Source organism: Cololabis saira, chromosome 20 (assembly GCF_033807715.1).
Source record: "Cololabis saira isolate AMF1-May2022 chromosome 20, fColSai1.1, whole genome shotgun sequence".
Taxonomy (NCBI): domain Eukaryota; kingdom Metazoa; phylum Chordata; class Actinopteri; order Beloniformes; family Belonidae; genus Cololabis; species Cololabis saira.
Genome location: NC_084606.1, coordinates 9,070,852 through 9,096,296, shown reverse-complemented (window position 1 = coordinate 9,096,296; position 25,445 = coordinate 9,070,852). Strand labels below are relative to the sequence as shown.

Sequence of the window (25,445 nt, the reverse complement as noted above, 5' to 3'; positions counted from 1 at the left end):
GAGGAGGAGGAGCCAGGAGCGAAGTGTTTCGCCGAGGAGGAGGAGCCGAGAGCGAAGTGCGTCACCGAGGAGGAGGAGCCGTGAGCGAAGTGCGTCTCCAACTAGGAGCTGCATGATTAAGAGACCAGCAACACTGGAAGGGTCTTTGTCTCAGCAGAAGAAGTCGTGCAGCATCGAGACCAGGACCAAGAGGCTCCTGGAAACATCAGGTTTGATGAGTTGTAATTATTTGATCATTTCTGGGATTTAAACCCCTTTAAAAATGGGAATACGTCATTTTTTTTCCAGACTGACGTTCTCACCTATACACTAAATTTGACAAATGGAAATAAAAAGGGTAGAGAGAACTGTAGTCGAATCAGTATGAATATCTGAAATTAACCGTTTAATGCACTTTATAAAGATACTACTGTCAGGGTTTGACACTTCCCCCCCAGTTTTTGAGTTTCAGTTCTGTCCCTCCTGTTTCCCATCTGCCCTTATTGTCTGCACCTGTGTCTCGTTACCCCCTTGTGTATATCTGGTCTTGTCTTTCCCTTGCTCCTTGTCAGTCCGTACTGTTTGCTCCATCCATGTTCTCCTCTAGTTCTTGGATGCCTGTTTCTGTTCTGCCCTTTTTGATCCTGCCCAGCAGCGCTTTTGGTTTTGGTTTTTGTTAATTAAACCCTGTTTTGTGAACTCCTGCTCTCCTGCTTTTGGGTCCTCAACAACAACACCCTGACAGAACGGACCGACCAGATGGACCCAGCGGGAGAGCTCATCACGTTGCTGGAGTTCTTCTGCCGGGAATCGGCCAAGAACATGCGCTGGGCCGAGGAGGAGGAATCCCCCTTCTGGGGAACACGCCTGGCTCAGGTTGGGCCCAGGAGCCTTCAGGGGAGGCAACGGCGACTGCGTCGGCACCAGCCCCAGCTTGCTCCTGCTCCGGCGGTGGTCCTGGACGCACCCCAGCCTTTTCCCCCCTTCTGGGGAACACGCCTGGCTCGAGGGGGACCCAGGTGTCTTCGACCCCAGGGGAGGCGACGTCGGCACCCGCTCCAGTCTGTTCCTGTTCCGGCGGTGGTCCTGGAAGCATCGGCCCCTGCTCCGGCGGTGGTCCTGGACGCATCGCCCCCTGTTCCGGCGGTGGTCCTGGACGCATCGCCCCCTGTTCCGGCGGTGGTCCTGGACGCATCGCCCCCTTGTTCCGGCTCTGGCGGTGATCCAGGACGCCTCAGCTCCAGCCCCAGCTCCTGCTCCCGTTCCTGCTCCGGTGATGGACCCGGGACCCCCCTCAGCCAGCGCCGCGGACCCGGGTTCCCCCTCAGCCGGCTCCTCGTATCCTGTGTTCCCCGCCAAGTCAAGGTTCCCCGCCAAGTCGTCCGAGTTCCCCCGCCAAGTCGTCCGAGTTCCCCGCCAAGTCATTCAAGTTCCCCGCCAAGTCGTCCAAGTTCCCCGCCAAGTCGTCCAAGTTCCCCGCCAAGTCGTCCAAGTTCCCCGCCAAGTCGTCCAAGTTCCCCGCCAAGTCGTCCAAGTTCCCCGCCAAGTCGTCCAAGTTCCCCGCCAAGTCGTCCAAGTTCCCCTCCAAGTCATCCAAGTCATCCAAGAACCCCGCCAAGTCTTCCGAGCCCCACGCCAAGTCTTCCGAGCCCCACAACAAGTCGTCCAGGGCCCACGCCTCGAGGACGACCCCCCGAGCTGTCTAGCCGGTCTGCCCGGTCCCGAGGACGGCCCCCGGAACTTTGGCCGTGTGTTGGCCTGTGCCCTCCTCCGGGCCCCTCCGCCTGCCTTGGGTTGGGGCGTTGGGACATCTGGGATCTGTCCCTTGAGGGGGGGGTATGTCAGGGTTTGACACTTCCCCCCCAGTTTTTGAGTTTCAGTTCTGTCCCTCCTGTCTTCCATCTGCCCTGATTGTCTGCACCTGTGTCTCGTTACCCCCTTGTGTATATCTGGTCTTGTCTTTCCCTTGCTCCTTGTCGGTCCGTACTGTTTGCTCCCTCCATGTTCTCCTCTAGTTCTTGGATCCCTGTTTCTGTTCAGCCCTTCTTGATCCTGCCCAGCAGCGCTTTTGGTTTTTGTTAATTAAACCCTGTTTTGTGAACTCCTGCCTCCTGCTCTCCTGCTTTTGGGTCCTCAACAACCACACCCTGACAACTACATACATGCATTGATTCTTGATACAGAATAGTATCATGAAGCAGAAGAAAATGTGTTTTTCTTACCTGGAAATCTCCCAAACTGACTTTGCTATGAACCTATTTTTGACTTTTTTAGGCTTGCAATCTCTGTCGGAGCAGCCTGGCGCCGTGGAGTTGGTGGAGAAAACGTTCACCAAAGTATTAGCAGAGATGGGGACGCCCTCTTCGGCGTCGTTATCAACCTCCGGAGAGGGCGCCGGTTCCTCATCTCCACCCTGTGAAGGAGGAAGCAGCTCCATCTCTGCTGCCCTTGTATCTTCCCCCTCCAGTGCAGCGCGCCAGGAGTCGACCTCCAAATCCAGAACAGTGGGGCTCCCGAAAAGTGAGGCAAGTTCTCCCACAATGCATCAGGTTAGTGTCTGTACTTTAAAATGAAATGGTTATCGGACCAACCATTGTGATGCAATACCGTTGACTTGTGTGCCACGTACAGAGCTGTATTGATGCAACAATCATTAACCCCCTTTTTCCTCAGCTGGGGAAACGTGCCTCTCCAACCATGGTGAAACGGGATGTGGTTGCTGCCGTGGAGCCCTTTGGCAAAACCAAATCCGTTCTGTTATTTAAGCCCAAACGAGAGGTACTTTTTAAAACAAGAGAGTGATGGGTGTTGATTATAGGAACATGACTTTTAGACCATATCAATGCTGTTCTTATTCTGTTTTTAACATTTTGTGTCTCAGTTCGAACATTAACAAGAGAATCACATCTTATATGGTTATAAATCCATTATGATTTGATTTTTCTCTTCTGAAAAATTAAATATTATGTCAAGTTTTACTTGAAAAAATGTTATTACAATACATGCCGGACCGTCTCCACTCATTAGCACAGTGTTGTCAGTGCTCAGCTCAGTATCCCCCCCATGTGGTTGGAGGTGGTTTTGCTACTTTTACCCCTTTTCCACCAAACTGGTTCCAGGGCTGGTTCTGGTTCACAAATGATTCAACTTGCAAACCAGCTGAGAACTGGTGTGTTTTTCCACAGCTCGGGTGCTAAAGGGAGCCACGTCATTACGACGCTGCAAGCGTCAGTAACGTTGTTGCGTTTGCGCGAAAGTTGAGGTAACAGCACAGGGCCAGTTCTAGAAAATGATGACTAGGGCTGCATCTCAGATCAGAGGGGGTGCACATGCCTGGCACGTTATTCAACACTAAATTATGCATTTTCCCATAATTACAAGCGGAATGATACTAGCAAAACAAGAATATTTAAAGTGTATTTCAAATGCTTTATTGCAGCAATATTGCTGCAGAACAAAGAAAATTCTACATTTAGTCTGGGCTACCTCACCCATCAGACAATCTAGCAGCAGATGTTTCTTACCCTGAAAATAAAACATAGAAATTCAAACTAATTTTATCTATAGAGCTCAAAACCATCACTAAACATGACAGTCATTTCAAGTGGAATGATACCAGTCAAACAATAATATTTAAAGTGTCTTTCAAGTGCATTTTTGGAGTAATATTGCTGCAGAACAAAGAAAATGCTACATTTAGTCTGGGCTACTTCACCCATCAGACAATCTAGCAACAGAGAATAAAACATAGCAACAAAAATAAATAAAACCATAAATATACAGGACTGTCTCAGAAAATTAGAATATTGTGATAAGGTCCTTTATTTTCTGTAATGCAAAAATGTCATACATTCTGGATTCATTACAAATCAACTGAAATATTGAAAGCCTTTTATTTTAATATTGCTGATTATGGCTTACAGCTTAAGAAAACTCAAATATCCTATCTCAAAAAATTAGGAACCGGTCTTGGAGCCAGTTCTTTGACAGTGGAAACAGAAAACTCCAAACTCAGCACTGGCCCAGAACCAGAACAAGCCCTGGAACCGGTTTGGTTGGAAAAGGGGCACTAGATTGGCTTTAAATGTTTTTATTCAGCTACTGTTTTGTCCAAAAATATCTTAATGTCTGCAGTTACTGTGCTAAATGTCACATTTTCTGAGGGTTTTGTGAATAAACAGTCGTGACCTTGGTACTAATCCCACCTTTTGATTTGTGTGTTCATGTAGGCCAGTTTGTGTTTGGAGAGAGAGGAAGATGCTGATAAACTGAGGAGCGTCACGACCCTCGATGTCAAAGGGATGTCAATCACTGTCACAGAGAAGGTCATACTGTTTTTACTCCGTATCTGCTCTTTGTAAAGACACAGATGCTCATATTTATGATACAGTTTTGTCTTCCAGTGATCACATTGATCTATTTTGCTTGTAACTGCAGGAAGGTGTTTCGGAGCAGCCCCTTCTGGCAGCGGCAGAAGAGCAGTAAGCTGTTTTATATTCAATTCTTTAAATTATTCTAATGATAAACTATCAAATCTGGTAACAGTGTGGCTTGTTGGGGGATAGTATGTGCCAGGGATGGAAGAAGGTAATATTTATATTAGGGCTGGGACTTTATTGCATTAATTACAATTAATTAATTACAGAAAAATAACGCAACAAAAAAAATAACGCATTTAATCGCAATTTACTTTTGCACTCCAAACAGTGCGGAACGTTTGTCATTGCACGAGTTCCTGGTATAAGTTACCGTAATACTGATGCACAGAACTCAACATGAGAAACAACAATGGAAACCCACGTTGCTGGGTTTGGTGGGCCAAAACTTTAGTTTTTAACTGAAGGATATTTTAACCATTTTGCAATGTTCAGTTTCCACTTTTCTGGAATGTACTTGAAAGTGCTGTTTTTTAATTTTACTAAACAAAAACAAATGTGTTTAAGACATAGAAAGTTTACAAAAAGTCCTGAAAAAGCTTGAATATAGCTAACTTGAATTTAAGTTTGTGCCTTGTGGACAATGCAATCATATTCCTATTATTCATATTTCACTTTATGTTAACACTCAGTTATCAAAATAAACACAATTTTGTTGTCATTTATGTGTCAATTCAATGATTCAGTCATATACCAAAATCAATTTAAATTAAAAAAATTAATCTAATTAATTAGAGGCTTTGTAATTAATTAATCACAATTAATCGCATATTTCGCACATTTGACACGAGAAGCATCATTTTTCAATCGAGTCCCACCACTAATTTATATGTAATCCCATTTAACTCTTCACAGAAACTCTGCAGCCTCCGGTTCATCCTCGACTGAAACCAACAAGTCGGGTTCTGCAGGAAGGATGGTTCTGCTCCCGATTAAAACGCTTCTATCCAAACACAAGAAAAACAAAAACACAGCTACGGCCTGTCTTGTGACGAAAGCTAAAATGTTGGTTTTCAAAGCAAAAAATATCTCAACCAAGCAAAAGTCTGTATGCGCTGTAAAAACTGGAAGTGAAGCGAGACGAGGTGTTGTGAGATCAGCTGCAGTAAAGAGAGTGGCTTCGGCACCATCGGGTCTTAAGAGGTCCGGAAGTCCTGGGAAAAGCTTTGAAGCTGTGAAATCGGTTGTAGTAAAAAAAGAGAGGTCCAGATCCACACCCTTCAAGAAGACCACAAGTCCAGGAAAGAGTCTTAAAGCTGGAAAAGGAGCTGTGAAACCAGTGGTTGCAAAAAGTGAAGCGCCAAAGCCCTCAGGATTCAAGACCACCACGAGTCCAGGAAACGGGCGTCCGAACTGGGACTTGAAACAGAAAGCAGCAGCTAAAAAACCTGAAATCAGCACCAAAGAAACTGTGGTAGCCACAAAAGTAAGAGATCAGGCTGGAAACCAGTCGAGCCTGACTGCTGCAGAGCCGAGCTGCACACAACTCGCCCCAGAGACAAACCTTTTGGTTTGCAAATCAGTAAGTACCTCACCTAAAACGGAAGTAATCGATGCCGAAGTGGATGAGAAAAAGGGAAGATTAAAAGGGACGGCTGCATCTTCGGAGGAAAAAGAGGGAAAAGCCTCAGAAACAAAGAGTCTACAGATCAAATCCAATGAGAGTCTTAAACCAGGCAGTGAAGAGGAAGCAACGGCTGCACCAGGTCCCTCTGAGACGTTTATGGACATAAAAACAGGAATAAAAGATGAGGTTGAGGTCATCAAAAGCAGAGATACATCAACATTTGACGTGAAGCCGCCGGCAGGAGTTGCCAACGTTGATTATACGGCAGAAGAGGCGTTTAAAGAATCGGAGCTGGAGTCCATGAAAGTGGAAAGTTTTGATGTAGCTTCAGAGACCTTGGTCAAAGCTGAGGTCTCTGAGGAGTCTCCTGCGCCAGGACCGGGGACGAAGACAATGCAGTCAGTCAGCGGCGCAGAGACTAACACCAACTCAGAAGGTACGTTGGAGAATGTCCAGGGGAGAAAGACACTACCGTATCAGCCCGAATATAAGACGACCCTGATTATAAGACGACCCCCTCTTTTTCAAGACTTAAGTTTGAAAAAAGACTTTTTGAACACCAAATTAAATTTTTATACAGAAAATTATTACAGTACATCTGAAACAAATTATTATTACAATATATTCACGAGAAAAAGCATGTTATTTTGCCTCATTCAAACACAATCTTAAAGTTTGCATCATAACTTCTCCTCAGCTGCCGGTTAACCTGCCGATCTTCCACCCACTTTTCTCCAGATTGTCGCTAAGTTTCTACATTTTCTGTTATCTCTTCTCTTATTTTCTTCTCTTTCATACCACTATTTTTTTTTTTCTTCTTCGTGACAGAGGTTCTTTTTTACGACGGAGTATTAGGTAACTAGGTTACTTAGGTAACTAAGACAAAAAACGACTTTTCTCGACATTTCGACTTTTTTCTCAACATTTCGACTTTTTTCTTAGTACATAATGAAAAAAAAATCTTCCTCTTCAAAAATATTATTTTTATTTTTCTCCCCCCTGGCCCTAATACTCTTCCCTAGTATATTAGCCTACGTTATACTCAGTTACATTTTCAATACCAATATTTCGATATTTATGAAGCAATTTTCATAAATGGGCCTCAATACAGACCTTTCTGTGTTTGTGGCCCTGCTGCATTTAACTCAGGGCCCCGACATGTTTAAAGTATTCAAAAATCTCCTTTAATGATGCAACAGCACTAATGTTTTGAAATTTAGGGTAAATCAGGTGGTAAATCTTTTAAAATGTTGCTCCGTCTCCTCTGAAGATGCGGTGACGGCGAGCGGTTCCCAGGAGGATCCAGCTTCCACCACATCACCAGAGCTGACTCCCGGGGAGAGGATGGGCCGCTTTCTGGCCCAGCAGAGCTTCGGTGAGGCTTCACGTTTATACACCTGACATTTTTCCTTCTAAAAATTCTCAATTTCTGACAGTCTTTCACTCCCTGTCTTCACTTTTGCCTGTCCCCTCACAGATTGTATGTCACGAGGAGCCGCGCTGTCAACCGGAGTAAGTCCCTCTCTGACCGCCTGTAGGGTGGAACAATTTATCGTGCCACGAAATTTTGCGATACAAAAACGTCACGATACGTGTTGTGGACGTGACAAACTGTATTGCGATATTGGGTTATTAATATTAATCTATTGTGTTTACTAGTAACGCGCATCCGACCCGCGGACCAAAATCTTCCCCCGCTCAGAAGAAACTTGTACCGTTTTGGTCCCGATCACGGGACTGTTGGGGGGTTTTGAGCTCTGAACTTTTACTTATGTAAGGCTGGTGTAGAGTTAAGCCTTACCTTGTGAAATTAAACCTTTTTGGGGTCGTGAGTAGGATAAACACAGGGACAACTTCTGCTGAGTTCCAGTGTACTTTAATGTCCCTCAACAGCGTAGGATTTTAGAACATCAACACAGCAGCTAGTGCCGTACTGTGGCGTATCACTCCGCCCAATCTAAAACAGACTAATCACTACAGATAAACTGACTAGTGTCATTATAGTCCCTGATTTACATCACAATATAAAGAATATATTTATAAAATAATGAACCCTGAATTACCAAAATAACCTTAACAAAAATAAATCTCCTCTTACACTTATAAGGTGAGCATGAATCAATCTTTTTTATGATGTAAAATTGTATGCATTTACTTGTATTTATTTAATTTAATTTTAGTTGTTACGTTTCTGGAAAAGAAAAAAGTCATACATGAGAGAAACTATTCAGTTTGTGGCCAAATATTTGTACTTGTATGAAACTGAAGATGCATAATGCAAACCTGACATTTACTTTTAGTTCAGTTTGTGGAAAATGGTTGGCCTGGCTTTCTCTTTAAAACTTAAACAGTTATAAAGCATTACAAACTGTAACAATAGGGCAAACGCACAGCATTGTTTTGTATTTTGTGTCTTTCAAATAAAAGACAATTTTTTCCAGTCATATGTTCCTCATTCAAGGTTGTTAAAAAAATACTGCTATAATACCATACCGTATCGTGAGATTAGTGTATCGTTACACCCCTAATCTGTACCAGCTCTATATATCCCTGAGAGGAGGCTTCTGTGTGAACTATCTCTGCCCTTTTATCCAAACATGGGGAAAGAACTGAACTCTGACTCTTTAGAAAGCAAACAAACCAACTCTGAGGACACTCTGACCTCTTCTCCCTGTGATCCTCCCAGTAATTCTCACTTTAATGTGTGTTTGGGTACGCAGCGTTGTGTTTTTATCGACCGCCCCCGCCCCCCATAAGGCGTATTTGAATCTTTTTTATACATTTTTGTTGTTTTTTTTTTTTCTTACATATTTGTATTTTACTTGCGTAACTTTTATTTCCTCTGCATTTTATCTATATAAGGACCAGCACCTTCGATGAAGCACCTGTAACTTCGTTGTGTCTGAACAACGACGATGAATAATCTTGAATCTAGAGACCAGCACCAGAGTCGTCCTTTTTTTAAATAGAGATGCACCGATCAGGGTTTTGAGGGCCGATCACCGATAACCGATCTCCAAAATCAGTATCTGCCGATCTCGATATTGCAGATCACCGATCACAGCGGGAAATTTGTCAATATTGTTGTCTCATGTACACAACACTGACATTGTATTATTAGGTATAAAAATTAGGAGATGAGAAAGTATCATGAATTGACTGTTTTAGTTCAGGCTGAGGCAATGTGCAATATTTCCCACTAGAGACTCTTAGAGACGACTTAGACTCAGTTACAAAGAGTAAGTGTAGCTTACTAGCTTAAACCTTCCTGTGGTAATAATTATGTACATGTGCAGTAACACAGACAACAGCAGACATGTCACTCTCTAAAAGTTGATACAAGTTGTAAACTATAAACCTTAGTTTTCCTGTGGAAAGAGGAATTAAATCTTAAAATAAAAATGAATTATGAATTATTAAGCTTTGTGAAAGCTTTAGCGGTAGCATCTGCTGCGTGTGAGGAAACTATTGTGAGTGAAGCAAAACTCTTCACATTAGAATCCAAATGTCACTCGTGAAGCGACTGACACGACTGTTGTTCTGCCTGAGGCTTTGGAATGTAAATAATCTGGTAAAACTCCGGCGGACATTCATCTGTGAAATATTTACGACGCGACAGCGTGAACCGCGGATCCGAGCTGCTAACGACGCGTTTAAACCCGACGTCTTCTACAACAGAAAGCGGCTGATAAGCAAAGCTTATGAATCCATTACCTTACGATGTAGTTCTTTATTTTTCTTCCTGTCGTATATAGGTTTCTCTGCCTTAGCAGCAGCCAACTTTGGCAACTCAATATACTCCTTCGTGTGAGAAACTTTCAAATGTCCCATTAGCTTCGTTGCATTCCTCCTCAAGGTTTCTCCTTTGGACATGCAAACTTGCAAACTGCAAACTTGTTGTCTTTTTCGGGCATTGTAAACTTCCCATACCGGCAGGTGTTGATGTTTTTGTAGAGACGGCCACGCCCCCTTAGGACACCTGAATCTGAAGTGTGAACGCAGCGCTGGCTGCGGTTTGTTGTTGTCATCGGATCAGCCAGTTTTGAACTATTATTTTCCGATCTCAGATCAAAACCGATAGGGCCGTTATCAGGCCGATACCGATCGATCGGTGCATCTCTATTTTTAAATAATGTTTCTGTGAAATAAGAAGAAACTCATCCATTATTTGTCTCTTATTGTCTTCCAGAGGTTTTCCCACCACTCGACGCTGCTCTTGATAACCAACCTGCCCTGGCAGGGCGCCAGCGGCGGCTACACGGAGGCCGACGTGGCCACGGTGCTCTGCAGATACGGATTCATTTATACCTACGACAACATTTACGTCGTACCTCAGGGCTGCATGGTGAGTGAAACTTTTTACCTGCAAACGCAGACCCAACGCAAACCGAGAGGGCTGTGATTGGTTTGCTTGATAGCAACGCATTTCCGGTTCCGGTTCCAAAAAGTGCGCCCCCCCTTCATCTGATTGGTCCATATTTGATACTTCCTACTTTCTGCTATAACTTTTGAATGGTTTGACATAGAGAGTCGTGGATGGTGTCATTTCTGATATGCTTATGATGATAAGTTGAGTTTTATGTGAACAGGAAAGGCACTTTTTATATTATTGTTGACCTAGGAATGTGGGGGGAACCCAGGGGTGGGGTGGGGGGGGGGGGGGTCGGTGGCCATGAGTGCGAGGGCCCGTTCATCGCTGCAGCTTTAATTTGGGGTTGTTTTGGTTTTTTGCACAATAGTTGTCCTTATCTCTTTGATTCACTCTGACCGAAAAAAACCAGAAGCTATCTATCAATGTAAAAAGATGACAGCATCCTTAACAGCAGAGAACAGGACTTATGTAGTACGACGCTTACCACCTCCCCTTTTTATTGGTGGATTGGTGGAAGACGAATGATTTAAAATGCGAGTTATTTTTCTGTTTTAGTTACAACTGAATGATATTCTGAGTTATTCTAAACTGTTTGGTTTCACTTCATATGTTTTATAATGCACCTTATAATACGGTGAGTTGTGACATCTCATCCAAGTCTTGATTGTTTGTCAGTCTGAGGTCGATGGTTGCATGTGTTTTTGGGGGGTTTTGTCTCCTCGTCTTTCAGGCTTTGGCCCTCATGCCCACCATGCAAACGGTGCAGGATATCCTGGCAGCTTCACTACACGAGCGGCTCGTCGTCAAACACCGAATGCTCCACCTGCACGTCGTGACGACGGACATATCGATGGCACCGGTAGGCGTGAAGAACGATGCAAAACGTGTCTGAACTAAAACATTTGTAGTCATCGGGCAGTAGGGGGACTTAACAGTAACAATAATAATAATTTTATATTATAATTAGTGGTGGGACTCGATTAAAAAAATGTATCTAATTAATTAGAGGCTTTGTAATTAATTAATCGCAATTAATCACATATCAATATTTGACACGAGAAGCAACATTTTTCAATTTAAACAAACAACAAAATTGTGTTTATTTTGATAATTGAGTGTTAACATAAAGTGCAATATGAATAATAGGAATATGATTGCATTGTCCACAAGGCACAAACTTAAATTCAAGTTAGCTATATTCAAGCTTTTTCAGGACTTTTTGTAAACTTTCTATGTCTTAAACACATTTGTTTTTGTTTAGTAAAATTAAAAAACAGCACTTTCATTACATTCCTTACATTCCAGAAAAGTGGAAACTGAACATTGCAAAATAGTTAAAATATCCTTGGCATAAAATAAACAGACCAACAGTTAAACATAAAGTGGAGGCTGGAAGAGCTCCGGTGATTCCAGCAAATTCTTTCTTGCACAATTTTCACACAACTGTGCTTTTATCCAGGTTTCCACTCGGTAGTTTTTTAAAACTAAACTTTCCGCCCACCGAACCAGCAACGACTTCCCATCGGTTGCCATTGTTGTTTCTCGTGTTGAGTTCTGTGCATCAGTATTACGGGGAACTTATACCGGGAACTCGTGTAATGACAAACGTTCTGCACTGTTTGGAGTTCAAAAGTAAATTTTTCTGTAATTAATTAATCGTAATTAACGCGATAAAGTCCCAGCCCTAATTATAATATTATAATATATTATGATGTTAATATCAACTATAGTCGTTTCTGCCCCGTCATTCCTTTCAAAACCCACGATTTCTACTGATTTCTTCTGAAATCACCAATTTTTCCTTTTTTTTTTTTTCTTCTTGCTTCTTTCAGTTTGGGTTTTATAGGTCTCTGATGAGATTGACGCCTTATGTGAGTAAAACAAACAAACAAACACACACACACTAGACTTCTAGTCAAAACCGCCTGAACCGAAACCAAGACCCGTTAGGATCAAGACCGAGACCAAAACAAACCTAGTGATGTCCTGATCCTGCGTGATTGTAGAACATCATCTCCATCCTGGTTCAGCTAGTTTCCATATGAGCTTGTATTCAACTGCAGCTCAATAACACAGAGAAGTGGATGATGATGTTGAACTCACTATAAATGTTTCCATCCATCAGCTGAGATCAGATATGTGTGGTGACTGCACTACCGCTATTTCTACACTATTGGAGGATTGAATCCAGTGCTTTTAAGGATTGACACAACTACTAACTAGTCCCAAAGTCCTCTAGCAGAATAACCAGCTCCAACACCCCCCTCCACCTCAGAAAAGTCATGAATAGTGAATGTTACTGATTTAAATTGGACTGAATTTGGAGATGAAACATGAATTTTAGATATTACAGATACAATTATCGACTTGAAATTACATTATTTACCATAAAAGTAGCCAAATTACACTGAAGAACTGCTGATCACCAGATTCTGTCACCTTGGTTTGCAACGGCATCTCAATTATCTGAGTCCGAGACAAGGAGAGACCGAGACAAGACCAAGACCACAAAAAAAATGGTCTAACACACCCGTACATTTTTGGAGCTGATGTCTCCGGTTGCTCACTGTGCCGTGTTGAAACGCAGCCGTCCAGCGACGACGGAGCGAGTACCGTCTACATCCAGGACATCTCGCCCATGGACACCAGGGATCTCAGGAACACTCTGAGGAAAATCGGCGACGTCACGAACTTCCTGCCTCTGCTCAACAAGGTACGCAGACGCACACGAGACCTGCTGCAGGTGCTGACATAGACATATATACGTAGACGCCGCATGGAGTGGGCTCGCCCGCTGCTGCGATACGTCAACGTCGCCGCCATATTGGATGTGGCAAGACTGCGCTGTAAACTAATACAAGTAGTCTTCTTTCTTCTTTCTACAAAGAAATGTACGTTTTAAGTCTCATTTATTCATTCACACACGCACTAATATACTTGGGAAACAGTTAGGCACCAAATATAATATATTTAATTTTCTCAGATGGCAAAAATAAAAACTTTATTGATCCCACATAGGAGTAATTCATGTTATATCAGCTATAGAGAACAAGGTAGTGCCGAAAAACAATATATATCCCCCCTCACAAAAATAAGAAAAATATAGAAAAATAGATCAAAAAAACAAATTTAAAATTTTTCAAATAACATAATATTTGAACCATTTTTCAGACCATAAAATAACATTTGAACCATTTTTCAGACAATAGAATAATTGAAAAAATCTGAAAAATAGTTAAAATATTTTTTTTGTTACTTCAAAATTAAAAAATATGTTTTGTTGATGAGAAAATATGTTTCTCTATTTTTCTTATTTTTGTGAGGGGGGATATATATTGTTTTTCGGCACTACCTTGTTCCCTATAACTGATATAACATGAATTACTCCTATGTGGGATCAATAAAGTTCTTATTTTTGCCATCTGAGAAAATTAAATATATTTGGTGCCTAGCTGTTTTTTTTTTTTTTAAAGGTTTTTTTGGGCTCTAGTGGCCCTTTATTGGAGATGCAAACTGGAAAGGGGTAGAGAGAGATAACGGGGAAGACACGCAGCAAAGGTGCGCGGGCTGGATTCGAACCCGCGACCGTTGCAGGAGGACTGTAGCCTCAGTATATGGCCCGCTGCTTAACCCACTGCACCACCGAGCGGCCCGGTGCCTAGCTGTTTCTGAAGTATATTAGTGCGTGTGTGAATGAATAAATGAGACTTAAAACGTAATTTTTTTGTAGAAAGGCGCTTTATGAAAATAAGTCAATTTACTTGTATTAGTTTACAGCGCAGTCTTGAACATCCAATATGGCGGCGTTGACGTACGGCTCAGCGCTCGATGGGCCGTCTACGTATATGTCTATGGGTGCTGAGACGCTCTAAAAGCAGAGCTCGGGTTAGTTGTTCACCCCTCTGTGTTCCAGGTTTTTATTGAGTTCAGGACGGTTTCTGACGCCGATCGACTCGGAGTTTGGTACAGCCTTCTGGGACGGGGGCGCGTCCACATCGTCGGCAGGATGAAAGTACCGCGAGGGAACCTGGTGGCACAACGTAAGGAAGCATATCCTACTAAACAGCATTAATAACAGGAGGTGAAACTGTTGATGAACATGTGCTGGCTCCTGTAGAGGCCCGGTGTACGGTACCGATGTCATCAGCGTCGTCATTATCACCGATAACTAGGGTTGTCCCGATCAGGATCTTTTTTAGCTCCCGATCACTTCAGTTTGAGTATCTGCCGATCCCGATTTTTCCCGGTCCGATCACTATTTTCGGCTCCTCATACAATTCCGATACTCTTTCCCCGATCAGATACATTTTGGCAATGAATTAAAAAAAAAAAAAAAAAAGAGGACAAAAGCTAAATTAAAGTTTCTTTTATTGTCCATTGGAGAACAACATGGACATATATTTCAACAAAGCTTATCAGCACATGAAATTGTAAACTAAAACAAGTGCAGAATAGTGCAGTAACAAAAATTTGATTTGATTTATTTAAATTTTGTACATGTAAAAAAAAAAAGAAACAACCCTTCATGAGAAGTTTAAGAAAACAAGAACAAAACAAAGAATTTAATCCTCCAAAACTTGCTATCTTGATCTACATGTGCCAAAAAGGAGGAAGTAGGAAGAAGTGTAAACTTATTTAGTCCTACCCCCATTCACTGATCATTTAACCTGTATTTATAAATATTCACACACCTTATTATTATGATGATTATTATTATTATTATTATTATTATTATTATTATTATATACTGTAATTATACTCACACATACTTCACACATACATGCATGCATACATACACATAGTTGAAATTTTCTATATATTTGTACACACATGCCCATATAAATATTTATATAAATATACTTATTTACACTATACTGTATCTGCTCTATATCCATGTATATATCTGCTTACAAACATAATCACACCACAAAATAACTAAATTTAACTTCAAAAGAGGTAGTTGAATGACATGCAGTCAAACTCACAAACACAAGAAAATTAAAATACTTTTTGAACCTTAGTGCAACATTCTGAATGGATGGAAATGAATAGCAGCAGCTTAATGCAACATGAACAGATAGAACATTTCACAATTCAAACATGTAAACCATGTTAGTTTCGCTTACTTCGTTGGCCGGAAGTGATGTTAAATGCAACGATATATAAAACAATTTAATATATATTAAAAACATTAATAACTAGGTATGTCCCGATACTTTTTTGGCCGATACCGTTGTTTTGAAAATGCTGTGATTGGGACAACACTACGGATAACCAACCTCACCTCCGGTCTTTAGCGCCGAGACGCCCGGAGCAGGCGTTGCCGGACAGCAGCGACATCATCGACGGGGCGAAGACACCGACCGCCCCCTGCGGCGTCCCGGGATGCAGCACTCCGCCATTTTGGGTCACCATGACGACTATTCCCTACGTGTTCCCGACGGCATCTCCCTGGTTCAACATCCCACGTAAGAGAGAGACAAACTAATTAAATGTAGAAGTAAAGCTTGTTCACTGTAAATGACTGATAACTCCTATGTGTCTAGGGTTCATGACGATCGGAGGAAACAACGGCGTAACGGTGAGTTGGTGCATAAAAAGCCGAAGAGGTAGAGGACGAACTACGGAAGAGTATTAGGGCCAGGCAGGAGACAAATTAAAATAATATTTTAGAGGAAGATTTTTTTTTCATTATACACTTCGAGAAAAAAATCGAAATGTTGAGAAAAAAGTTGAAATGTCGAGAATAATGTTGAAGTACAATTTCGAGAAAAAAGTCAAAATGTCGAGAAAAAAGTCGAAATGTTGAGAAAAAAGTCGAAATGTCGAGAATAATGTTGAAGTAAATTTCAAGAAAAAGTCGAAATGTTAAGATTAATGTTGAAGTAAATTTCAAGAAAAAGTCGAAATGTTAAGATTAATGTTGAAGTACAATTTCGAGAAAAAAGTTGAAATGTTGAGAAAAAATTCAAAATTTTGTGAATAAAGTTGAAATGTCGAGAAAAAAGTCAAAATGTCGAGATTAATGTTGAAGTACAATTTCGAGAAAAAAGTTGAAATGTCGAGAAAAAAGTCGAAATGTTGAGAAAAAAGTCGAAATGTCGAGAATAATGTTGAAGTAAATTTCAAGAAAAAGTCGAAGTGTCGAGATTAATGTTGAAGTATAATTTCGAGAAAAAAGTAAAAATGTCGAGAAAAAAGTCGAAATGTTGAGAAAAAAGTAAAAATTTCGTGAATAAAGTTCAAATGTTGAGAAAAAAGTCGAAATGTCGAGAATAATGTTGAAGTACAATTTCGAGAAAAAAGTAAAAATGTCGAGAAAAAAGTCGAAATGTTGAGAAAAAAGTAAAAATTTCGTGAATAAAGTTCAAATGTTGAGGAAAAAAGTCAAAATGTCGAGATTAATGTTGAAGTACAATTTCGAGAAAAAAGTAAAAATGTCGAAAAAGTCAAAATGTTGAGAAAAAAGTCAAAGTGCACAATAAAATGAAATGTTCCCCTCTCAAATATTATTTCTCCTGCCTGGCCCTAATACTCTTCCGTAACAAACCGTTCAGCCTGCGGTCGGTCCTGCTCTTCCGTCGCCTCCACATTGAAGCAAACCTTTTGTGCTGTAGGAGTCTGAGCTCCGAGGCTCGGCGTTCCCCACCATCATGCTGACGGGTTTGCCGGAGGGAAACTACACGCATGCAGACGTGGCTAAGCTGGTGTGGCAACATCTCCCCCAGAGGACCCTGCACTCCCTCTACTACAAGGTGGTGGTGCTGCCGCTGCAGAGGAGGGTAAGGAGCCGGCGGCGCAACGACGCCAGCACCTTTTCATTTCCAGCTTCCATCGCTTCAATGGTGTTGCCACGGCGACGGATAACAGAAGTATCGATTATCAAGATTTGATTAGATTCCGATATTGATTTGGGTTAGTGTTATTAAAACTGTTTTTCAGCTGTTGCATGAATTATATGACTGTGTAGTTATGCAACATATTAATACTAGTGTTATATTGAGATTCAACAGCAAGTATTGGCAGCTAATGATGCTGTAAGGACCAATCATCTCCCAGAATGCTGATACAACTGCTTTCAGAAACATCATGGGTCATAATTATCAAACAAAAACACAGGACAGCAAACAGAGACGGATGAAATCGGTTTTATTTTTTCCCACATTCCGTTTTTAGTTTTTCCATTTTCTTTTTTTTTTTCGGGTTTTTAATTTTGTAGAATTTTTGGTTTTTAGCATGTTATGCAAATCTAACCCCAAGAAAGTATATAAAGCAGTGAAATATAGACAATGTATGCAATTATAATTGAAAACTTTAATGTTTTCATACTATTAAACATATTTAAAGGCAAAAACATGGCAGTAGTAATTCTCAAAACAAGAAAATCTAAAAAGTTATTTGTATGAAATAAATAAGAAATAAATAACTCAAATATGCCTTTCAATATCCATTTAAAGTGCAAAACAAAGAAAGAAATTGCCACAACGCATGTGTGACTGAAATGACGTGACTACTGGGATTTAAGTTCACCAGGCGAAAATGTAATAATGAAAAATATTGATCTTTAGACATACAAATCGATTTTTAGGAAGTAATATGAGAATCGATTTAGAATCGGAAAACCGATTTTTTTCAACACAGGCCTACAGATAAATTGAGCATAACAATACTTCCCAAAGAAAGGAGCAGCATGGTTAAGAGAGCAGACTTTTACGGCTCAGATTAGATTATTTTAATCTTGTCCTCTCCTGAACCTCCAGGCGTTTGTGTTCTTCTGCGACCGGGATTTGTGCTACCGTTTTATCCGGGACCACATCAGCGTCCCAGTTTCTGTCGGAGGCTGCCAACTGGGCACCCACCTAGTCCTGGAGGACATGCATCCCGGATCCAGTGAGGTACGGAAACACCTGACTCATTTTCACCTTAAAATCTATCGAAATCAAATTTTAAGTGATTGGCAAGGCAAGGTTATTTGTGTAGCACAATTCAACACAAGGTAATTCAAAATGCTTTACATCGACATTAAAAGCAGCAAGACACAATTAAACAGTAAATAACTAATAAAATGAAATAAAATGATAATAAAAGAGGTAAAATAATAAAAAGCATAAGTTGTTAAAAAGTAAGGGCAGTAGAGTACAGCAGGTACATCTCATTCTTACAATGGCAAGAATTACGTTTCTATACGGTCAGAACGTACAAAGACCGGGTCAAATACAGTATTACAAAAGTAATCTGTAACAATTCATACGGTGAATTAAACTAATTTGACAATTCCATGCCTCAATGCCTGCTTCCAGGTCTTATTTCACACAACTGACGAGCATTACGTTTCTATACGGTCAAAACTTACAAAGACCGGGTCAAATACAGTATTACAAAAGTAATCTGTGCCGATTCATGCCGAAATGGAGGAAAGTCGGTTCTCCATGTTCAGGACAGTTTGAAAGTTAGTTCTGCAGTATAAAACCTTCACATTAGTCGTTTCTGAACCCTGTCCTTCCCTCAGCATGGAAAGATAATGAACAAGATTCCCAAAGATTGATCACGGTCCGCTTTGACACCCGGCGTTTAGACTTGCAATTATTAAAGAATCAATGGCAGGTTTAAAAAAAAAACAAAAAAAAACCTTAAAGCCAAACAGTGGCAAGAAAAACTTCCCTTTTAGGCGGGAAGAAACCTGGACCAGGACCTGGATCATAATGGGGACCCAGAGCAGGAAAAGAGTCAGAATGATGCAGAGGACTGCAGGGATGACTATATAAACAGATGTAGACAGCAGACACTGCTCTTGAGGCTCTGGCCTGCAGACGTGCACAGAAGAGAAAAGCACAGCAAACTACAAGAACAATGGAGGACAATGATGGTTATGAGATACTTAGAATTAATAACTCAGGGTTGATCTAACGCAGGGGTCGGCAACCCAAAATGTTGAAAGAGCCATATTGGACCAAAAACACAAACAACAAATATGTCTGGAGCCGCCAATAATTAGAAGTCTTGTATAAGTCTTACAATGAAGACAACACATGCTGCATGTATCTATATTAGTTATAACTGGGGAAGATTATTTTTTTCATTATGCACTTCGAGAAAAAAGTCGAAATGTCGAGAGAAAAAAGTTGAAATGTCGAGAGAAAAAAGTTGAAATGTCGAGAGAAAAAAGTCGAAATGTCGAGAGAAAAAAGTTGAAATGTCGAGGAAAAAAGTCAAATGTCGAGGAAAAAAGTCAAATGTCGGGGAAAAAAGTCGAAATTTTGTGAAGAAAGTCAATGTTGAGAAAAAAAGTCAAAGGTCGAGAAAAATATCAAAATGACGAGAAAAAAGTCAGAATTTAGAGAAAGTCAAAATGTTGAGAAAAAAGTCGAAATGTTGAGAAAAAAGTCAAAATGACGAGAAAAAAGTCGAAATGTCGAGGAAAAAAGTCAAATGTCGAGGAAAAAAGTATAATGTCGGGAAAAAAAGTCAAAATTTTGTGAAAAAAGTCAATGTTGAGAAAAAAGTCAAAATTCGAGAAAAAAGTCGAGAAAAAAGTCAAAATGACGAGAAAAAAGTCAAAATGACGAGAAAAAAGTCAAAATTTAGAAAAAGTCGAAATGTTGAGAAAAAAGTCGAAATGTCGAGAAAAAAGTCGAAATTTCGAGAAAAAAGTCGAAATTTCGAGAAAAAAGTCGAAATGTTGAGAAAAGGAAAAAAGGAAAAAAAAAGGAAGAAAAAAAAGGGAAAAAAGAAAAAGAAAAAAAAGGTCAAACATTTTTTAGAAAGCTCCAGGGAGCCACTAGGACGGCACTAAAGAGGCTATAGAGCACTAGGGGGTCCGCGGACACCTGGTTGAGAATCACTGCCCTAAACTGTGTTTGGGAGATTATGAAGTACACTAATAGATTTACTGTACATTTGTACCAAGAATGTTCAGTGACAACCAATGTTTGTTTTTTTCATGTTTTTGCAGGAGATGGTGTACCAAAGTATGCTGAAGTGGAGCAACGTTGTAAGTGGTCGGTGGCTCACGTAGATCTGCGGTCGCGTCCCTAACGAGACCGACGTTAACGGCAGCTGTCTCGTTCTCGCCAGTACGTCCCGGAGATAGCGGCTCTGGAGGATCGGCTGTTGTGTCTGGAGATCTGCGAGATCAACGTGAACCACATCATGAAGGTTGTGAAGGAGCTGGCGGCCGTCGCCTGTTTCGTCAACTTCCTGCCGCTCGGCAACAGGGTGGGTTTACACTCGCTCTCCTGCGTTACTCAGACCCGGTGTGGAGAGGGAGGATCCTGAAATGAAAGAAATCTGATGTACAACAAGAGCAACATGAGTTGTTTTTAACCTTTAACCCTGGTACTGTCTTTGGGTCAAAATGACCTAATTCTCCTGTTCCTTCTTTCCTCCTGCTCTCTCCTTCCTCCTTCCTTCCTCTTTTCTCCCTTCCACCTTCCTTCCTTCCTTCCTTCCTTCCTTCCTTCCTTCCTTCCTTCATTCATTCCTTCCTTCCTTCCTTCCTTCCTTCCTTCCTTACTTCTTTTCTCCCTTTCTTACTTCTTTTCTCCCTTTCTTCCTTCTTTCCTCCTGCTCTTTCCTTCCTTCCTTCCTTCCTTCCTTCCTTCCTTCCTTCCTTCCTTCCTTCCTTCCTTCCTTCCTTCCTTCCTTCCTTCCTTCCTTCCTTCCTTCCTTCCCTCCCCCCTTCCTTCTTTTCTCCCTTCCTTTTCTCCCTCCCTTCCTTCCTTCTTTCCTCCCTTCTTTTCACCCTTCCTTCCTTCCTTCCTTCCTTCCTTCCTTCCTTCCTTCCTTCCTTCCTTCCTTCCTTCCTTCCTTCCTTCCTTCCTGCCTTCCTTCCTTCCTTCCTTCCTTCCTTCCTTCCTTCCTTCCTGCCTTCCTTCCTTCCTTCCTGCCTTCCTTCCTTCTTTCCTGCCTTCCTTCTTTTCACCCTTCCTTCCTTCCTTCCTTCCTTCCTTCCTTCCTTCCTTCCTTCCTTCCTTCCTTCCTTCCTTCCTTCCTTCCTTCCTTCCTTCCTTCCTTCCTTCCTTCTTTTCACCCTTCCTTCCTTCCTTCCTTCCTTTTCTCCCATCCTGCCTTCCTTCTTTTCACCCTTCCTTCTTTTCTTTCTTCCTTCTTTCCTCCCTTCTTCCCTTCCTCCTTCCTTGACCCGCAGACAGCACAAGGGTTAAACAGATAACAGATTCAGAGCTGCATTACATTTCCTCTCCTCCGCCCTCAGATATGCATTGAGATGGTTGAATCCAGCGGTGTAACGCAGGTGATGGAGCACGTCGCCACCTTGGAGAAGCCATCCGTTCACCCCGTCTGGTATGTTCGTCCATAAATTACCGTATTGGCCCGAATATAAGACGGTGTTTTTTGCATTGAAATAAGACTGAAAAAGTGGGGGTCGTCTTACATTCGGAGTCTAGACATTATACACATTCACAACGCTAGATGGCGCCAGATATATTTAAAGCCAATGCTGAACTAAACTCTCCAGGCCAAAGCGAACTCCTGTCACGAAGAAGAAAAATAAAAAATAGCGCTAAGAAAAAAAGAGAGAAGAAAATAAATGAAGAGATAACAGAAAATGGAGAAACGTAGCGACAATCTGTAGAAAAGTGGGTGGAAGATCGGCAGGTAAACCGACAGCTGAGGAGAAGTTATGATGCAAACTTCAAGATGATGATCTGAATGAGGCAAAATAACATGCTTTTTCTCTCGAATATATTATTATAATCATTTGTTTCAGATGTACTGTGATTATTTTCTGTATGAAAATTGAATTTGGTGTTCAAAAAGTCTTTTTTCAAAGTCTTGAAAAAGAGGGGGTCGTCTTATAATCAGGGTCGTCTTATATTCGGGCCAATACGGTAGATGTAACTTCCCTTTCGTCGGCTCTACAGAGGAAATGCGAGGAGACCAGACGGGGACGGTTAGTGAGTCTGGGCAGTTCTCCCATGAGCCTTTCCTCAGGTCCAGCTGCCATGGTAACCAGGTACAGGATCTGGACGCCTCGTCTGTGACGTGGCGTCACCAGTTTTAGCCGTGTGACTTCAGCGCCGGGGAAGACGTTCACGTTTGTCTCAAACATTAAAACTACTGATCTTTTTATTTTTAAGGCCCGAGCACTTACAGTGCGAAGGCCCTATTGTATCTGTAGGAGTTTTTGTTTTTATCCTCGTTTTTCTTCTGACAAAATAAGGGCCTTTTTGCCCCCCTAAACGTGCCCCAAAAGTCACCAAATTTTGCACGCAAGCCAGGCCTGGCAAAAAATGTGATATTTCATGGTTTGCATTAATGGGCGTGACCTAATGGCTCAACAGCGCCCGCTAGAAAACTTTGTGCCTCAAGCCCCACAATACAGTTTGACGTACATGCACGGAAATCGGTACACACCTGTATCATGTCGCAACTTAAAGAAAAGTCTCTTTGTGCCATGGCCGAAACCGAACAGGAAGGCGGCCATTTTGAATTAATCGTGTAATTTTGGCGCAATTTATGCCATTCCTTCGGCCATTAATGCGGCCCGAACCGTAACGTGCACCCAGGTGTGTTATACATCAAAATGTGCATTTCCATCCTGCGATGAAGCGCATTACTTTTCTCTTTCAAAAGCGTTACCGTGGCGACAATAGACGCTAAAAAGCGTGCCCCCCCTTCATCTGGTTGGTCCATATTTGATGGTTCCTTCTTTCTGCCATAACTTTTGAATAGTTTGACATAAAGACTCGTGGGTGGTGTCATCGGACTTAGTTTTGAGTCCTTGACTTTTATTGGTGAAAATTGCACGCGTGAAGGTACGTTCATGGCTGCTTGCAGCTTTAATTTTATTCTTGTTTTTCTGGGTACTTTTCCAACTCTGATGACCTTAAGGAGGTCGTCACAGTCTTGCGTGTGGAAAAGAGACCCGACTGGACCGAAGCTCCAAACTAAGAGAATGTAATCTTTTCATTTTAGTCTCAGAAGAAACATGAACTCACTTGAGATGATGAACTTTTTATTCATAGACTGCACTCAAATATTCAACATAGCAGTTTGAAGTCTGAGTTTTTCCCCGCTGTTTGCAGCTGTGTGTGGGTTTCTCTCAGTTTCTCTCCCCGTTAAACTGGAAACCCTTGTCTGTGAGAGCATAAAGATAAGACTTCTGTGTGGAAGGATCACAAAAGATTTACGAGCCGCTGCTCGCTGGAGGTCATGTTATCTAAGTAATGCAGCACAGACTGTTACGGTCAGCTACTGCTCTTCATCCTCATCCTCCTCCTCTGAACTTTTACCACCAAAGTCTTACATGTCAGTGGTATTTTTCTATTTTTAAGGAACTTATGTCAAAACCTGTAGTGTGAAATTTCCATCTTTAACATACCGGTACCAAAGTGCAAACAGGTAAATGTTTAGATCTCCTAAATATAAGCCAGGGCCTGTGGGTGACTCTGGGAAACTTATAAAAACTAAAGACAAACTAAATCAGTGTTTATCAGTTCACCAGAAACAGTTTTATATGAACAATATAACAGCAAACCTGCTTTTAGTTGTGTGTTTGAGTCATTATGTTGGCTTTTATTTATTATTTTATTGCATATCCTGTGTTTAAGGTATAAATTGTGTAGATATTTGGAAGTTAAAGCAGCGCGGAGGCTTAAAGGCTGAGATGTTTTTACAACTTTAGCTGATATATCCTCGTTTTTTGGTGGTGTATTTGTTCACCGTCGTTGAACTTCCTCCGAAGTCTCGTCTGGACGCTCTGTTCAATCCGGCTCCTCTGGAGCATCGTGAGCAACTGTGGTTAAAACTGAGCTCTTGTGAAGCCCGAGATTGGAAAGTAGGAGTAGGTTTGGGTCGAGACTTGTGAGGATGAAGCCTCTGGGCCTAAAGGGTTGGGAGAGATGAAACAAACGCAGGATCGATAAGTCATTACTTCCTCAGCGGCTGCTTTTTTTTATCTGACCGACTGCTTTCTTTCTTCTGCAGGAGCAAAGTTGGACGAGTTGAGTCGTGAGTATTTCAGTTTATCTGCTCTAATACATGTAAACAAAGTTGCGCCTTGTTTAATAGTAACAATAATCATTTTTGCATCATTTAAACGTAGAATAAGTACGGAAGAGTATTGGGGCCAGGCAGGAGAAAAATAAAAATAATATTTTAGAGGAGGAACATTTTTTTTTCACTATGCACTTCAAGGTCAAAGTCAAATTTTATTTGTATAGCACATAAACAAACGGCTGAGCCGCAACCAAAGTGCTTCACAGAAAGTGCTTAAAAAGCGAAGACATAAAAAAGGGACAAGAAAAGGGCTAAGAGACAAAATCTGAATAAGACAATATAAAAAGACACTGATTAAAAGCAAGGAAAAAAAACTTAGAGAAAAAACTCAATGTCGAGAAAAAAGTCAAAATGACGAGAAAAAAGTCCAAATGTCGAGATTAATGTTGAAGTACAATTTCGAGAAAAAAGTCGAAATGTCGAGAAAAAAGTCGAAATATTTAGAAAAAAGTCGAAATTTTGTGAATAAAGTTGAAATGTTGAGGAAAAAAGGCGAAATTTATTCTTGAAATGTCCACTTTTTTCTCGAAATTGTATTTCAACATTAATCTCGACATTTCAGTGGGAGAAAGTGGTATTACAAGACATGCTGGACCGTCCCGTAGCAGAGCAGAGCTGTGTGCCCCCCTGTGGTCAGAAGTGGTATTACTCCTTTTTTCCTCAACCTTTCGCCTTTTTTCTCGAAGTGCACAATCAAAAAAAATCTTCCCCTCTCAAATATTTTTTCTCCAGCCTGGCCCTAATACTCTTCCGTAAATAAGAGAAGATTCAGCGGCTGCGGCTTAAAATGTGTTTAAATTGATTTTCCTGGACTGTTTTTTGTAAAACCTTTAAAATTCCTTGATTTTTAGTCTGAAGAGCCTCAAACAGCGTTTACTAGAGTCCGGTGACTTCGTCATGGACCTTGAAGACGACGACGCCGGCGCAGCCGTCCGTGCTGCCAGAGCTGCATCCCAGAGTCCTCTCTCTGGGTCATGTGACAGCGGGACACAACCTGCCGGTGACGATACCGGAGCAGTCTCATCTCCAGGCGTCTCAGTCGAGGCTTCGTCGCAGACCCAGCGGGCCGTGA

At 41.5% G+C, this 25,445-nt stretch overlaps 1 protein-coding gene across 1 annotated transcript; it reads left to right on the top strand.

The window, feature by feature from the left end:
• Positions 1-112: 112 nt before the first annotated feature.
• Positions 113-25,445, top strand: LOC133420425 (uncharacterized). The gene is made up of 22 exons (XM_061710119.1): positions 113-209; positions 2,254-2,528; positions 2,653-2,757; positions 4,209-4,304; positions 4,417-4,460; positions 5,271-6,418; positions 7,253-7,357; positions 7,460-7,494; positions 10,172-10,327; positions 11,085-11,213; positions 12,187-12,225; positions 12,942-13,067; positions 14,268-14,394; positions 15,652-15,822; positions 15,901-15,935; positions 16,972-17,136; positions 18,115-18,249; positions 20,307-20,345; positions 20,429-20,569; positions 21,567-21,655; positions 25,225-25,307; positions 25,357-25,445. Exons 1-22 carry the CDS (start codon positions 113-115, stop codon positions 25,443-25,445), a joined length of 3,429 nt encoding a protein of 1,142 aa, XP_061566103.1.